The following is an 18,074-nucleotide window of genomic DNA, read 5'->3' as shown; positions in this document are numbered from 1 at the left end:
AATTTAGAAAAGCAAAGCAAATTTGAGTTTTTCTTTTTAAGACAGTCTTAAAAAGTCTTTTTAAGTCTCACTCTGTCACCCAGGCTGGAGTGCAGTGGCACAATCTCTGCTCACTGCAACCTCCACCTCCCAAGTTCAAGCTGTTCTCTTGCCTCAGCCTCCCAAGTTGCTGTGAGCACAGATGTGCTCCACCACGCCCAGCTAATTTATTTGTATTTTTAGTAGAGACGGGGTTTCACCATGTTGGCCAGGCTGATCTTGTACTCCTGACCTCAAGTGATCTGCCTGCCTTGGCCTCCAAAAGTGCTGGGATTGCAGGCGTGAGCCACCACACCTGGCCGCATATTTGGTGTTTTTAAGCCTCACCCATGAGTCAAATTCTCCAGCTACACTGGAATTCTTTATTCTTATTCTTTTGGCCTAACCAATTCAAAAAAACAAAGCTAGAAAAATGTAGTATTTTGATTAACCTCACTTGACAGTAAGTCTCAACTGCCAACGCTCCTAAAAATATCACTAAAATGGGTGAAAAGGCAGACGGAAATTTTCATCTTAGGTGAAAAACGAGTCATGGGCATGATGGACTAATAGGGACTGAATGTATTCTCCCACCTCAAGCAACTAAAAAACTGGACAAAATGTATGCAACAGGAGTTTTTAGAAACTGGGTAAGATAAAGGACAATAACATTTGAGAGAAGAGAAAAAAGTAGGGTGACCCTTAAAATTTTCCCACCTCACTGCCTGGAGAGTTTTCATGCCACAGCATTGAGGGGTAGGAGGTGACCCAGGTGGAATCTCTGAGTCTTGAAGACAGAGTTGAGAATAAGGGGAGGCCAAGACAGCTGGAACTCCAAGGCAGAGGATAAGGAGGACAGCATCACAGAAAGTGAGAATCATGAAAGCTGCAGAAGGTTCCCCTCTAGTTTCCACCTGAAGACTAATCAGCACATCTGTGAGAGAAAAATACCTGAGGCAAGGAAAACAACCACTGGAAAGGAGGAGGAAGAACTTACAAAGCTCACACAAGGCAGGGAATAGTTTGTTTTCCCACAATCCACAGTGGAAAAACCTTGTAAGACATTAGGGATTAGGCAGAGTACTCAGTCAGCATGGAGGAAAAATTATCTTTAGACTAAAGATTGTTCTAGTCTTCTCCAACAAAGTACAAAAGCAAACATTAAACACACACACACACACATACACGTCTATATAACAAAACTGTACGCCAAAATGAGTAATGTTTATAGAAACTAGAAATACCCAGTACCCAACAAGGAAAATTTTATGATGTCTGGCACTCAATAAAAAATTGCCAGGCATACAAAGAAGCCAGAAAATATGACCCACAGTGAGGAGAAAAATCAACCAATAGAAACAGGCCCAGAAATGGCACAGGTGACAAAATTAGTACACAAGGACAGTAAAAGCTGTAATAACTATTTTCCATATGTTTAATGAAGTGAAAGAATAAGCATAATAAGAACTAATATGGGATTTTTAAAGAAAAAACAGGGGCCAGCGCGGTGGCTCACGCCTATAATCCCAGCACTTTGGGAGGCTGAGGCAGGTGGATCACGAGGTCGGGAGATTGAGACCATCCTGGCTAATACGATGAAACCCTGTTTCTACTAAAAATACAAAAACTTAGCCGGGCATGGTGGCGGGCACCTGTAGTCCCAGCTACTCGGGAGGCTGAGGCGGGAGAATGGCGTGAACCCAAGAGGCAGAGTTTGCAGTGAGCAGAGATCACGCCACTGCACTCCAGCCTGGGCGACAGAGTGAGACTCCGTCTCAAAAAAAAAAAAAAAAAAAAAAGTAAAACAAAACAGAAGCCAGTAGTAGTCTTTGACTCCACCTTCTCACTCTCTGATAGGCATTAAAGAAGACTGAGGATGGGCCAAGAGCAGTGGCTCACGTCTGCAATCCTAGCACTTTGGGAGGCCAAGGTGGGCAGATCACGAGGTCAGGAGTTTGAGACCATCCTGGCCAAAGCGGTAAAACACCCTGTCTACTAAAAATACAAAAATTAGCTGGGCGTGGTGGCACATGCCTGTAATCCCAGCCACTCGGGGGACTGAGGCAAAAGAATCATTTGAACCAGGGAGTCAGAGGTTGCAGTGAGCCAAGATCGTGCCACTGTACTCCAGCCTTGCGACACAGTGAGACACCATCTCAAAAAAAAAGAGTGAAGCTGGACCCCTTCCTTACACCATATACAAAAACCAACTCAAGATGGATCAAAGACAAGTGTAAAACCCAAAACTATAAAAATCCTGGAAGACAACCTAGGCAATACTATGCTGCAGATAGGAAAGGGCAAAGATTTCATGACAAAGTCATCAAAAGCAATCAAACAAAGGCAAAAATGGACAATTGGGATCTAATTAAACTTAAGAGCTTCTGCACAGCAAAAGAAACTATCAACAGAGTAAACAGACAACCTACAGAATGGGAGAAAATGTTTGCAAACTATGCATCTGACAAAGGTCTAATATCCAGCATCTATAAGGAGCTAAACAAATTTACAAGATAAAACCAAACAACTCCATTTAAAAGTGGGCAAAGAACATGAAGAGATACTTTTCAAAAGAAGACATATATGCAGCCAACAAGCCTATACAAAAAAAGCTCAATATCACTGATGATCAGAGAAATGCAAATCAAAACCACAATGAGATATCATCTCACCAGTCGAAATGGCTATTATTAATATTAAAACGTCAAAAAACAACAGATGCTGGCAAGGTTGCGGAGAAAAGGGAACACTTATAAACTATCGGTGGGAGTGTAAATTAGTTCAACTATTGTGGAAAGCAGTATGATGATTCCTCAAAAAGCCAAAAGCAGAACTATCATTTGACCCAGCAATCCCATTACTGGATATAAACCCAGAGGAATATAAATCATTCTACCATAATGACACATGCATGCAAATGTTGACTGAAGCACTATTCACAATAGCAAAGACATGGAATCAACCTAAATGCCCATCAATGACAAACTGGATAAAGAAAATTTGGTATATATAAACCACAAAATACTACACTGCCATAAAAAAGAACGAGATCATGTCTTTTGCAGGAACATGGATAGTGCTAGAGGCTACTATCCTCAGCAAAGTAACGTAGGAACAGAAAACCAAATACCGCATGTTCTCACTTACAAGTGGGACCTAAATAGTAAGAACTTATGAACACAGAGAGGGAAACAACAGACACTAGGGTCTGCTTGAGGGTGAAGGGTGGTAAGAGGGAGAGGAGTAGAAAAGATAACTATTGGGTACTGGGTGATGAAATAATTTGTAAACAAACCCCTGTGACATGAGTTTACCTATGTAACAAACCTTCACATATACCCAGGAAACTAAAATAAAAGTAAAAAATAAATTAATTGTTAATTCTCTTTCAAGCAAAAACGGGGCATCTTTATTCTCTAAAATATTGCACAGGTAGGTGTTGCTTTGGTATCCAAAAGAATCATTCTGTGGGCTGACTTGTTAAAAGCTTTCATCTCGGCCGAACATGATGGCTCATGCCTGTAATCCCAGCACTTTGGAAGGCCAAGGCAGGTGGATCACCTGAGGTCAGGAGTTTGAGAACAGCCTGGCTAACATGGTGAAACCCATCTCTACTAAAAATACAAAAAATTAGCTGGGCGTGGTGGCAAGCGCCTGTAATCCCAGCTACTCAGGAGGCTGAGGCAGGAGAATTGCTTGAACCCAGGAGGTGGAGGTTGCAGTGAGCCAACATCATGCTGCGAAACTCCGTGAAAAAAAAAAAAAAAAAAAGAAGTGTTTGACACAGGACTCTGCAACCACAGACCTGCACATGTGTGAGGGAAATGTGACTAGGGATCTCAAAACATTTCACTTAATGTCCACTTTTTGGATCAATTTTCTTTCTTTCCTTTTTAGTAATGTTGCAAAAAGTATGAATGTTAATAATTAATGAATGATATGCCTACTATAGGTCCACAAATTTTTTTCATAATTTTTAAATATAATAAACAATAGGAATTGAAAGTGTCTCATTGACTGACTTAAGACTGACAGGATTTTATAATGTCTGGCGTCCAGTGAAAAATTGCCAGGCATAAAAAGCAGCAGGAAAATATGATCCATAAGGAAGAGAAAAAACAACCAATAGAAACAGGACCAGAAATGACACAGGTGACACAATTAGACAAGGATGGTAAAGGTTGTAACTGTTTTCCATATTTTCAACAGAGTGAAAGCACAATAAGCGTTATTACAGCCCTAATCATTTTTACATTTTTTAACAGATCACCATTTTTTAATTGTGTAATTCAGTGGCATTAATTACATTCAAAACATTGAACAACTGTCATGACTATCTATTTCTAAAACATTATCATCATCCCCAAAAAGAAACTCTGTCAAGCAATAGCTTTTCTCCCTCCCACTCTCCATCCCCCAAATTCCTGGTAAGTTCTATTCTACTTTACATCTCTATGAATTTGCGTATTCTAGATACCTCATATATGTGGAATCACACAGTATTTGTCCTTCTTTGTCTTGCTTTTCTTTAGCATGATATTTTTAAAGTTCATCCATACTGTAGTATATATTACAATGCCAATCCTTTTTATGGCTGAGTATATTCCATTGTGTGCATATCAGCCAAGCTGTCACGTTTCGTTTATCAATTCATTTGTTGAGAAACACATGGTTTGTTTCTACCTTTTGGCTACCATAAATAATGCTGCAGTGAACACTGGCTTACAAGTCTCTGTTTAAGTTCATGTTTTCCATTCTTTGGGGTATTAAAAGTGAAATTGCTGGGTCATATGGTAATTATATGTTTCAGCTTTTTGAGGAACTGCCAAGTTGTTTTCTACAGTGGCTGCATCATTTTACATTCCCACCAGTAATGTATGAGTGTTCCAACCTCTCCACATCCTTGCCAACACTTATTTTTCATTCTCTTTTAAAAAGCGTAACCATCCTACTAGGTATAATCTCATTATAGTTTTAATTTGCATTTCTCTAATAACTAATGATTTTCAGCATTTTTCAAGTACCTCTTCTTTGTACTTCTTTGTAGAAATATTTCTCAAATTCTTTGCACATTTTTGCATTAGGTTGACTATTATTGAGTTGTAGGAGTTCTTTATATATTCTGTATAACAAATACCAGTTATATGATTTGCAAATCTTTTCCCCATTTTGTAGGCTGTCTTTTTACTTTCTTGATAATGTTCTTTGGTGTGCAGAAATTTTTAATTTTGATGAAGTCCAATTTATTTTCTCTTTCATTGTACATGCTTTTGGTGTCATATCTAATAAGCCACTGCCAAACTGAAGGTCATGAAGATTTACCCGTATATTTTCTTCTAAGAGTTTTATGGTGTTCACATTTAAATTTTTGTCATTGATTCATTTTGAGTTTATTTTTGTACATAGTGCGATGTAGGGGTCAAACTTCATTCTTTTGTACATAGAAATCCAGTTGTCTCAATGCCATCTGTTGAAGAGAAAATTCTTTCCCCATTGAAGTGTCTTGGCACTCTTGTTAAAAATCAGTTGGGCATATAAGTATGGGCTTCCTTCTGGGCTCTCCATTCTACTCCATTGGTCTGTGTGTCTAATATTAGGCCAGTACCAAACTGTTTTGATTAACTGTAGTTTTGCAGTGAGTTTTGAGGTTGGTAAGTGTAAGTCCTCTAACTTTGTTCTTTTTCCAGACTGTGTTGGTTATCAAGGCCTCAAGCCATTTCATATGTATTTGAGAATCTGCTTTTCCATTTTTGCAAAAAAGGTTGTTGGAATTATGATAGACATTGCACTGAATCTATAAATAGCTTAGGGTAGTACTGACATCTTAATAATATTTAGTCTTTCTATTCATGAATATGGAATGTCTTTTGTCAATTTATTTTTATCTAACAGAAAGTGAGTTACAGGAAACAAGCCAAAAGACCCAATGGCAGCTCTAGTCCCCTAAACTAACATGGCTTTCATTTCTCTACACTATGAAGAAAATATGACTGACTAACCCTGGAATAATTTCCAGGGTCAATGAGATCTTACATTAAAAGTGTAACAAAAATCTCACAAAAACAGCTGTTTAAACATTAACAACTTAGATAAGAAAAGTTGTTATGGTTTTATGATTGTATAGCTCTATCACAAAATTAATCAAACACATAGACACACAATAAAACATATTCTTACACACAGAAACACACACACAATAAAAGACTGTTAGTACTCTTTATTTATATAATTTGATATTATACCACAGAAGAAGGGGAGGTAATTATCTATAACTAATATATTAAAATAACATAAAATAATTATACTTTATTCCATTTAATTCCTATAAGAATTCAGAATCTCATACAACATCTCATCATAAACCTCACAAACTTTCATGAGAGGTGCAGGAAGGCAGTTGTATCTCGGAGTTGTATACCTCGGCTGATGGAGAGATGGATGTGGTATTATCATAGAGAATTGCTCAGTGTGCTACAGCTGTCTCTTATACACATCTAGATGTGTATAAGAGACAGGGGCACAGTGGTGAGATCTCGGCTCACTGCAACCTCTGCCTCCGGGGTTCAGAGATTTTCCTGCCTCAGCCTCCCAAGTAGCTGGGATTACAGGCATGTGCCACCATGAACAGCTAATTTTTGTATTTTTAGTAAAGACGGGGTTTCACCATATTGGCCAGGCTGGTTTCGAACTCCTGACCTCATGATCCACCTGCCTGAGCCTCCCAAAATGCTGGGATTACAGGTGTGAGCCACTGTGCCCAGCCCCATCAGGAAATTTAATTCCTCATCTTGCCAAGTAAGTGGCTGGTTAGTCATCACTTCCAGCAGGAATAAAAATGACAGGGATTGTTAACAATTTCTTAAGTGAAGAAATTACAAAAAGCCCATAGCTAAATGATGTCATTTCTCAGTCTCAGCACTACTTGACTACTTCTTTCAGTTGCAACAGATAATAAAAGTATCATCATTCCTCTTTGTCGTCTGTTGTTGTTGTTGTTGTTGAGACGTAGTTTCGCTCATGTTGCCCAGGCTGGAGTGCAATGGCTGGATCTCAGCTCACCGCAACCTCCACCTCCTGGGTTCAAGTGATTCTCCTGCCTCAGACCCCTGAGTAGCTGGGATTACAGGCATGCATCACCATGCCCGGCTAATTTTGTAATTTTAGTAGAGACAGGGTTTCTCCATGTTGGTCAGGCTGGTCTCGAACTTCCGACCTCAGGTGATCCACCTGCCTTAGACTCCCAAAGCGCTCGTATTACAGGCATGAGCCACCATGCCCGGCCTTGCTGTTTCTAAGGTAACAAATAGTTCCTCCTACCTCATGATTCGTCAAAATACATTTTTGCTCAAACGACATTTTAGAATGACACCATAACTACAATGCTCACATAGGTATACAAAGATAATGTGAACCGCAATGCTTGGGTAGACAAAAAAATTGTAAAGATGAGGGAAAGTTATGTAATTCAGACTTGAACCAATGGTGTGTGTGTGTGGCCTAGTGGTTTTGGTTTATTTATTTATTTATTTATTTTTAATTAAACTTACATCGCTGAGCCTTTCCCGAGAGCTGCTCCGGTGGAAGCCCTTCGATTCTCCACTGGCACTTTCACTGTCACTGTCCCTGCAGCTGTTCTGTCCTGGCTTGAGCTAAACGCAAAAGAAAAGAGGAAAAAGGAAAAAGTTAGTGGTCTCCTTTTTTTTTTTTGAGACGAGTCTCACTCTGTCGCCCAGGCTGGAGTGCAGTGGCCGGATCTCAGCTCACTGCAAGCTCCCCCTTCCCCGGGTTCACGCCATTATCCTGCCTCAGCCTCCCGAGTAGCTGGGACTACAGGCGCCCGCCACCACGCCCAGCTAGTTTTTTTGTATTTTTTTTTTTAGCAGAGATGGGGTTTCACCGTGTTAGCCAGGATGGTCTCGATCTCCTGACCTCGTGATCCGCCCATCTCGGCCTCCCAAAGTGCTGGGATTACTGGCTTGAGCCACCGCACCCGGCAGTGGTCTCCTTCTTAGTTCCTGTTTTTGATTCTTGTCAACAGTGAAGAGCCAGGCACGGTGGCTCACGCCTGTAATTGCAGCACTTTGGGAGGCTGAGGTAGGAGGATCACGAGGTCAGGAGTTTGAGACTAGCCTGACCAACATGGTGAAACCCTGTCTCTATTAAAAATGCAAAATTTAGCTGGGCGTGGTGGCACGTGCCTATAGTCCCAGCTACTCAGGAGTCTGAGGCAGGAGAATCACTTGAACCCAGGAGGCAGAGGTTGCAGTGAGCTGGGACTGCATCAGTGCACTCCAGCCTGGACGACAGAGTGAGACTTCATCAAAAAAAAAAAAAAAAAGTGAACAATTTAAGGTTCTGATCTTTAATATTCTTCTGTTTCTGAATACTGCCAGGCAAGCTGCCATAGAAAAAACACAGAGGGTAGAATAAGCAAAATATTCACCATGAAATGTCAATGTAGAGAAAAGAGTGGGCAAGCCTTAAATAAACATCTAAAAAGCCAAACCAAGGTCCATAAATTAGAAAGTAGTCTTTCCATCAAATTTTTTCTTCTGTTCCACTGCAATTTTTTTTCAGTAATGAAAAGACCAAAAACATTGAATAAGCTGAAGTGAGATTACACCAACTATGATTTCTTACCTTTTTTCTTCTGTCTTGTCGCAAAAAAAGAAACAAATCAGAGCAAAATAAAAGAAAGTTTTCTTCTCCTAGGAAAAAAATGATGAGATGCTGCGATGTTATCCTTTAAACAGTGGGATGACACCTAATGATCTTGTTTATTGAGATAACATCCTGGAGGCTTCTTACTGGATATTTAAAAGAACCAATGAAGACCTACAGATTAAGTAAATTAAATCAGCACTTATTCAACAAATAATGTATTAAGTGCCACATCTGGGCTAGAACTAAGTGCTGAAGATATGCTACTACACCAAAAAAAAACAAAACAAAAGTCTTCTCATGAAGTTTATATTCTAGTGGTTTCTACACATTTAACAAGCTCCAGTTTTCCATTAAAAATGAATAAAGACGTAAAATTGAAAACCATCAGTCTATATGAGACTGTAAGTCATAAATATATGGAGCATTGGTCTACAATATCATCACCAACCACATTTTCAGAAACACCAAGCAATGTAGTATATAGGTTACAAGTCACAGCCCCTTGACAATGTTTTCAATGTAACAAGACAAAGGCAGCACAAGACAAGCAAATACAACACCACAAGGAGATACATGTTCAATGAAACCAAAAAGTAGCCAGGGAGGTTCAGAGAAGTGATTTCTGAAGCCTTGGATTTTGAAAGTAGATTAAACTCATGGCTCAGAGGACAGTGAAAGACACTCCAGTGAAGAGAAAGGCAGAAAGCAAAGACAGAAAAAGCAACATACTGGGAAATGATCAGCAGTCTCATTTGAAACAGAGTTCCTTTGGGGAGACAATAACAAGAAACATTAGAGATGGGTGCATGAATGAAAACATGGAAAATCTCAAACTAAACATAAGCGCCATTTTTCTAGACAGGAGGGAATTTCAAAGAATAGAACAGGCAATAAGTAGCAAACTTTTGCCTGCAGGGATTTCAAGTGGCTATGGTGCCAAGGGGAAGATGAAACCAAGATGAACAGAGAGTGAGGCTGAATCAACATTCCTTGTAGTCTTTAAAGACTACATTTCAGACCTCACTTCTGGTCATACTATTCACAGAGTCAGCTTCCCCCATGTCTTCAAAACAAGGCATTCTTTTTTGCTATCAACCTTTCCAGAAATTCACTTTTATCACATTCTTCTAAAATCCCTTTCTCCGGGAAGTCTTCTGTAAAGGAGCACAGATAATTGATGCTAATTTTACTTTGTATCCTCCTGAGCTCTTAAGTACTTAGTTTTCTCCTCAGTTAATGCTAAACCTCCTCATTCTAAGTTAATTCAGATGCAAGTTGTATGAGGCTTTTGCTATTACTATGGAATAAAAGTTCAGAATATTGTCATTCTCTCCAATTTTTCAATTTTATACTGATAATAAAGGAGAGATTTAATCTAAAATGAACATCACCTTGTCTTCATTTCCTGAACTTTTCTTGTCCATTCCTGCTCTGTAATTTTTTTCACACGAGATTCCCTCTGTCTGGAATGTTCACCCTTACCTTCTCTGTGCTTCAAGATTTTTTTTGTTTTTTGTTTTTTGTTTTTTTTTGAGACGGAGTCTCGCTCTGTTGCCCAGGCTGGAGTGCAGTGGCCGGATCTCAGCTCACTGCAAGCTCCGCCTCCCGGGTTTACGCCATTCTCCTGCCTCAGCCTCCCGACTAGCTGGGACTACAGGCGTCCGCCACCACGCCCGGCTAGGTTTTTTTTTGTTGTTTTTTTTTTAGCAGAGACGGGGTTTCACCATGTTAGCCAGGATGGTCTCGATTTCCTGACCTCGTGATCCGCCCGTCTCGGCCTCCCAAAGTGCTGGGATTACAGGCTTGAGCCACCACGCCCGGCGCTTCAAGATGTTTTTTAAGGCTCAGCTCTTACCTCCTCTGCTATGGTCTTTGAAGAGATCTTTCTATTATTTATATTTTTAATATGCCTTCAAAATTTAGCTAGCACGTCATTCTTCATTAAATGCCTTTAATAATTATGATACATTTTTCAAGCTCAAAAAGCCTATTGTTATAACACAGTTATACCGATAATAAAGTCTGCATGTGGCATGGGCCCTCGAATTCATAGGCAGTATCAAACTCTTACCCCACTGATTCTGAGTTAAGAAAGGGCAGGTAGAACTATCCCCAAGGTATGGATGAAAAAAGTAATTCTCAGTGCACAGTTAGATGTTTGACATTTGACATGGAAGTAATGATTCTGTAGCATATCAGTATTCTCTACACAACATGTTCTCAATTTCTTTGTGGTACTTGACTATAGTACAGTCACAAAGAAAAGAATCTTGTTAGGTGATATTTGATCAACATCTTTACGGCTGAGCACGGTGGCTCATGTCTATAATCCCAGCACTTTGGGAGGCCGAAGCAGGGGGATCCCTTGAGCCCAGGAGTTCGAGACCAGCCCAGAAAACATAGCAAGACCCCATCTCTATTTAAAAAACTAATAATAAAAACTCAGTTCCCAACTTAGATGAGAGCTACATATCCAGCTGGGAACTAAGAATATAAAGAGCGTCAAGGCTGTTACTAATATCCAACTGGCTTAACAAAACCTGGGCATTGCACCTGGGCCTTTTCCATGCTTCTTCATGAAAGGAAAATGATGACTTTACCAAGGCATAAAAACACACTTCAGTGGCCCTGACGTAAATTATCTGACTAAATGTTGATCTAGGCTAAGGGCAAAAACCAAGAAGGACTGAGAGGAAGCAGCCTGCTAGCCTTCCCAGTGCCCTGCCAGCAAAAAGCACTTCAGTGAATTCTCTTCAGAGAGCCTTACATAAAATCCACTCCTTTCTCCTCCAAAGCCAGGCTCAAGTTTAAAGGAAACTTAGGATTTTAAGCTGTCAGACAGCTCAATATTTCAAAGAAATGAATTGACTACAGTAAGTACTAAAGCTAAACCACAAGATTTCAGGCAAAGAAGTATTCATTCCTAATTCCATGAATATATTTTCTTTCTTTCTTTCTTTTTTTTTTTTTCCTGAGACAGAGTTTCACTCCTGTTGCCCAGGCTGGAGTGCAATGGTGCAATCTCGGCTCACCACAACCTCCACCTCCTGGGTTCAGGCGATTCTCCTGCCTCAGCCTCCCAAGTAGCTGGGATGACAGGCATGTGCCACCACACCCAGTTAATTTTGTATTTTTAGTAGAGATGGGGTTTCTCCATGTTGGTCAGGTTGGTCTCGAACTCCCAACCTCAGGTGATCTGCCCACTTCAGCCTCTCAAAGTGCTGGGATTACAGGTGTGAGTCACCATGCCCACCCAAATATATTTTCAAACTAGCATTTTAGCCACATCCAATGGACCATTTGGGGTAGCATAACTAACTCAGAAGTTGTAATCCTTCACCTGAAATTCCCAGCTATCACCTACAACCAAGAGACATCACAAAAGCCAGGTGCTGACTTAAACATTTAAAGAGCTAAGAAAAATTGATCTGCTTGCATTGATTTGTATGAGCATCCATGACAGCTATTACAAGAAAGCTTTTCTTCTAACTGATACAGTAAGCTTTCAGTAAGATTTCTTACCATCAGCCTTTACATACTTCAGGACCTTGTTTATTTAAAAATTACTATAATCTACTCTCTAATGTGAGAAGCTTCTTCCCATTAGAGTATTACATATTAAATAGTTTGGGCACCACAATGAGAAATAAATAAGCAAAATGAAAGAAAGGTGGTATCTGCCATGAGTGGCAGTAACTCTATCAATGAGATTAACATCTTTTATAAAATGTAAGAAGCTAGTTTGTTTTTCATTAGATTTCATTGTCAACAATATATGCTCCAAATTCTGAAATTGTGATCCCATTATAGTGTTAACTGTTATTAATGGCTAATTAGGAAAATAACGATCCATGGTTATATCACTGCTAATGAACATGTAACGAAGTCCCATCACCCTAGACTGCATGAAGGTAGCGCAATTCTGTGCACATCTGCTCAGCGTTTGGGAGTTGGGCTTTCCCATTCTTTTCAGCTTGGATATGGAGAGTTTCAAAAAGATGCTACATGTCCAGTAGGTGTCATTAATCCATCAAACAAAATTTACAGAACGATAAATTATGTGGAGAATATATCTGTGCCTGTAATTTGAGAGGAATGATGCGAATTATGCAGGCAATGTAGAAGAGTGTCCAAATGGAATCTCCTTCCACAAATTTGGTTCCTCAAAGCAGCACATATACTTTTTCAGATAGATGGGTTTTCCTGTAGGAATGTAAATGAACTCTACACAAAATCTGGGGAATGTTTCAGTAAGCTCAAAAGATTCTCCTTTTTCAAGAAAATTTTAATATACCCATAGACTTCACTACCATCAAAGCAGTCAAGTATTTAATCTTGAAAAATACTGTTTTTCTTTTTCAAGATAAAATTGCCCCCAAATTGGGAAAGTATCATGGATTGAATTTGTACTATTTTATTCCTTAAGTTTTAAAGGGTATTTCAGATGAGAGGCACATAAACCAAACTAAAAAACTTAATGAAAAATGCTGATGAATCAAAATAAGCAAACACAAAATAACTACAAGTAAAATTATAAAGTTGGATAGAAAAACTATTTTTAAAAAAGAAAACTTGTTGTACTTTTAAATGTACAGTGCCAAGTTGTGCATAAAAGCCAAAATTTAACAAATTTTGGACACAAGGGCAAGGCAAGGAATTTTTCTGGGATCACAGAATCAAAGATTCTTTTGTTATCTACAATAGTTAGAGAAAGTGTTTTAAGTAACAATTTGATAGTCTTGAAGCTAACCATTAGTAAAATTTACATGTTAAAAATATTTGCCTTCCAAATCATTATAAAATGTAAAATAATTCAAATCATAATAGAGAAAGGGAAAGAAAATAAGAAAAGAGGCAAGAAAGCAAAGCGTAAAATAAAGTGTTCTGATAATAATATAAATACATTAAGCTCACATTTAAAAATTAAAAAAAAATATGGTTTGTGTTGGGTAAGACAGATGGATAGATAGATCAATCAACACATTGAGATCCCATTATTTATTAGTTACAAAGAACTCCTAAATTTAAAAAAAGAGAGAGAGAAAAAGACACACGATTAGAAATTAATAGGTAAAAATCACCTGTCAAAGTCATTTTACAGTGATGAAAGGGTACAATCTTTACCTTTTATACCTCTGAAGTCTTAAGTTATAAGTCATTATATAAAATTACATAAAGTAAAAAAAATTCTAAATAATAAAAGAAAGCAAAAGAAGGTGGGAGCCTTTAGCATCCTACTAATCAAGGAACAAGAAAACAAAACAATGAAAAAGGATGCAGAGGTTAAAAAATGAAGTTTGACTTAGTCAACCTACAGTAAATTGGGTAACTTAAAGAGACACACCTAGAGGATCTATGGGACATTACCACCAACTGATAATGTACTAGGTAACAAAGAATATAAGAATAAATCTCAAAATGTAAAAATTATATGAACAGACTTCTCTATGATAAAAAGTAATAACAGCATTTTATGCTGAATATCCAGATCACCTAAATAATTTTTTTAAAGTCTCTCTACAATTACAACTGGGTAAAAGACAAAATCACACATATACCACTTAAAAATTAAGGAAATGAAAATTATAAATTTACAAATTTTAAAACTTACAAGACATTGTAAAATCTTTGCTAGAAGTTAACTCTTGGACTTAATGTATTTTCTATTAAACGTGAAAGAACAAATAAATGGCCTAATTATAAAGATTAAAACAAACGAAAAAGAAATAAGACAAAAAGGCAAGTATAGGTAAAATTAGAGGAAGAGAATTCTAAAAATGAAAAGAACATAATTAGAAATTAAAATATTGTACAGTTAATAAACTATAGTATAATCTGGGAGTAACCCATAAAGATATAAGAGACACCTCTAACACATCTAAGTATAAAAGAGATGGCAAGCAAAACAAAAAAAAAAGATAAAATTTCTAAATACAAAAGTAAACATTCTACAGTGATACTTTCAAAACCATAATTAAACGGTCTAAAGTTTTTAAGAAGATTTAACAACATTTGTTCCAGAACATGAAAAAATATGGAAAGTTAATTTGTGCCAAAATCTGGTGACAAAACAAAAAATGAAACTGCAGGATGATCTTCCTAATTTAAAAAGCTGCAAAAATCTGAAGAAATGCAGCAAATTAAATTTAATAACATATTAAAGTATAGCCCACCAAGTTCTAACAGGATTTTTCACAAGAATTTAAGATATTACCAATTCGCAAATAGTCACAAGGGAAATTTTTGAGGTGGTGGCAATGTTTTATGGTGATGATTGCATAACTCTTTAAGTTTACTAAAATTAATCAGCTTGTACCGTTATAATGAGTGAATTTTATGATATCTAACTTATATTCTAATAAAGCAGTTTATCTTAGAAAGGAAAGATCCCATCAGTTTAATCTCTTACTCCAGAAAGTCAGGATCCTGTTAATAGTTCACTTGATTAGGTCAGGCTTACAGAAGAACTTCCTTTCATAAAGTCAACAGTGCTACATAAGAAAACATGGGAGTAAATAAGGGGCAAGTATTTCTAGGGTCATCTTGGAACTCTGCCTACCATGGTGGATTTTAAATAAGAAAGTTTGGTATTCCCTCAAAATTCATGTATCATAAAGTCACTCTAATGCAATTAGAACAGTTTCATTAATGCAAAGTAAGAAACAGGATTTCTGGATATGCTTGGACTTTGAAAAGTTATTTATCTGTGTTAATGATATTCCCAATAAACACTTACGGTATTATTATACAGGAAATGACTTAAATTTGTGCTATTAGCTTAGAAAATAAAAACTGCTGAAGTGCTTCCAGCTGCCAAACACACACATTACTTAAAGGGGTTCAGTGGACTTCATAGCAGTAGAAAAACTGTAAGTTAATAATTTATTTTATTTATGTATTTATTTATTTTTTGAGATGGAGTTTCGCTCTTGTTGTCCAAGCTGGAGTCCAATGGCACAATCTCAGCTCACTGCAACCTCCACCTCCTGGGTTCAAGCGATTCTCCTGCCTTAGCCTCCCGAGTAGCTGCGCCCACCACCATGCCTGGCTAATTTTTGTATTTTTAGTAGAGACAGGGTTTCACCATGATGGCCAGGTTGTCTTGAACTCTTGACCTCAGGTGATCCACCCACGTCGGCTTCCCAAAGTGCTGGGATTACAGGCATGAGCCACTGTGCCCAGGCCTAATAAAATTAAAAGAGGAAAATAAGCCAAGATCAATCTAACTGTATAGCCTCAAACATAAATAAGAAGCAGTTAAGAAAATCGAGAGAGATCTGACCGACTTTGATATCATTACTATAGACACACTCAATCCAGACAGCAGAACTTAATAATGTTCTACTGCTTATCAAGAGAATTGTAACTCTACTCTCTATTATTAGGCCAAAAGGATATTGTGATACTATTTCTTCATAACCTAATAATGTGAAGGCAAGAAAATGGAAGTATAAAAGGCAGTGTTTGATATATAACTCACATATCTATCTATAACTTGGATACTATTCCTAGGTTTAATTATGCTGTAAAACAAAATTCTAAGGCCCCCTCACCATCTGAATGGACTCTTCCTCTTGGCAAGGGCATTCTAAGGCTAACCTGAGGGATGGATTCAAGCCATGACGGGGGACAAGGGCTGGACATGCCTCATAACACCTTCCTCCCTTTCAGAATTACTAACAGAACAGACTCTCTAAGTCTGATGAGAAACATTTACAATTTATTCTCTCTGAAGCCTGCTACCTGGAGGCTTTATCTGCATGATAAAACCTTGGTCTCCATAACCCCTTATCATAGTAACCCAGACATTCCTGTCTATTGATTCCAGATCTTTAGATAATAAATTATCTCTTTCAATCAACTGCCAATCAGAAAATTTTTAAATTTTTGACCAAAAAGCAAGTCTAAATAATAGAGAAAAAGAGATGTACAAGAATGGAAATGTACAAAAGATGTACAAGAATTAAAGAGAAAGGCCAGAAAATGAACAGATGGCATTTGGCATTCCTTGAGTATAACCATGGACTAAATGATAAATCTGTTTTCAAATAGGCTCAGAAATTCACACACAATACACATACACAATGCAAAAATAATGTGATGATGGAATATTTGATTGCTTTAGTATAGTTTTCAGCTTTCTTAAAGTAAGATTTTGATCATTAAAAAGTAATTTAGAGACAATATTATTTGGTTTTCAAGGATGAATATAAAAAATGAACACACAAAACTTACTTTTAATGATTTTCTATTTTAAAAAAACATGTTTCAATAACTTTTTAAATGGCCTGGCATTCATTAAAATAGCCACCACCCTCAAATATAAAACGCCTTCTATCTTTGTTTTACCCATTCTAACCTGAAAAAACTAAGTGTCCAACTGAAGGTCTGAGAAAGGAAATACGTAAAATGAGTCTGGAACACCTTGTCATCCTAGCAAGACCCTGACAAAGGGGCTTGGGAGTCAAACTGAAGAGATTCCAACTGACCAAAAATGGAACAATTTGGGCCAGGCACGGTGGCTCACACCTGTAATCCCAGCACTTTGGGAAGCCGAGGCGGGTTCAAGTGATATTTGTGCCTCAGCCTCCTGAGTACCATACTCGGCTAATTTTTGTGTATGTATGTGTATATGTGGTATGAGCCACAGCTCCCAACCTGGAATTATTATTCACATTTTGTTGTAGTTACAGTAAAAAAGCAGAGTCCTTTACAGATACACAGTAAAACATTAATGGGTGAGATATCTTGAGTCTGAGTTTTATTTTACAAAATAACTCAGGGGATAGGGGAAGCAGTACCTATTGGGGGAGGGGGAAGTGTAGGAATATAGAGGAAGTAAGATTAGCCATGTCTTAATTGTTGAAGTTGGATGATGCTGGGTTCATTATACTGTTATCTTTACTTGCAAATATGTTTTAAAATTGCCATAATAACAAGTTTTTAAAACTTTGTTCTTTTCTAACCCATACACTTACTGGTTATCCATTTTAATTGAAAAATTATGAGCATCTAGAATTTGTTATAATATAAAATACTTTAGTTGCAAGCTATCAGAACTTCTTGAAAATAAATTTTGACAGCAAATCTCTATCCAACTTGCCACTGTTTTGATCCCAGTTCATTTCAAATGCAGCCAAAAATTAAAATCTCATTAAGACTAAGCCCCTACACTGTCCATAGCTATCTCAATAAATTATATGTCACTAAACTTATCATTAGTGACTATCCCATGAAAGGCCATATTACTTCCATGAGGACAGAACTGAACTGGTATACCACACACCAGAGTTAATCTTTTTTTTTTTTTTTTGGAGACAGAGTGTCGCTCTGTCGCCCAGGCTGGAGTGCAGTGGCAAGATCTCAGCTCAGAGCAACCTCCACCTCCCAGA

The 18,074-nt window shown here is 37.8% G+C and overlaps 1 protein-coding gene across 1 annotated transcript in view; it reads right to left on the bottom strand.

The window, feature by feature from the left end:
* AUTS2 (autism susceptibility candidate 2) overlaps window positions 1-18,074 on the bottom strand; it is a gene marked incomplete at its 5' end in the record, with an annotated part of 1,256,093 nt that overhangs the window by 709,722 nt on the left and 528,297 nt on the right. The window contains one exon of the mRNA XM_011992898.1: window positions 7,566-7,667. Coding sequence (XP_011848288.1) covers window positions 7,566-7,667 — 102 coding nt within the window. The remainder of the gene's footprint in view (window positions 1-7,565; window positions 7,668-18,074) is intronic.

Source organism: Mandrillus leucophaeus, unplaced genomic scaffold, assembly GCF_000951045.1.
Source record: "Mandrillus leucophaeus isolate KB7577 unplaced genomic scaffold, Mleu.le_1.0 Scaffold42, whole genome shotgun sequence".
In the NCBI taxonomy this organism is placed as follows: Eukaryota; Metazoa; Chordata; class Mammalia; order Primates; family Cercopithecidae; genus Mandrillus; species Mandrillus leucophaeus.
The sequence above is the reverse complement of the archived record's forward strand: the minus strand, read 5'-3'. Positions and strand labels throughout refer to the sequence as shown.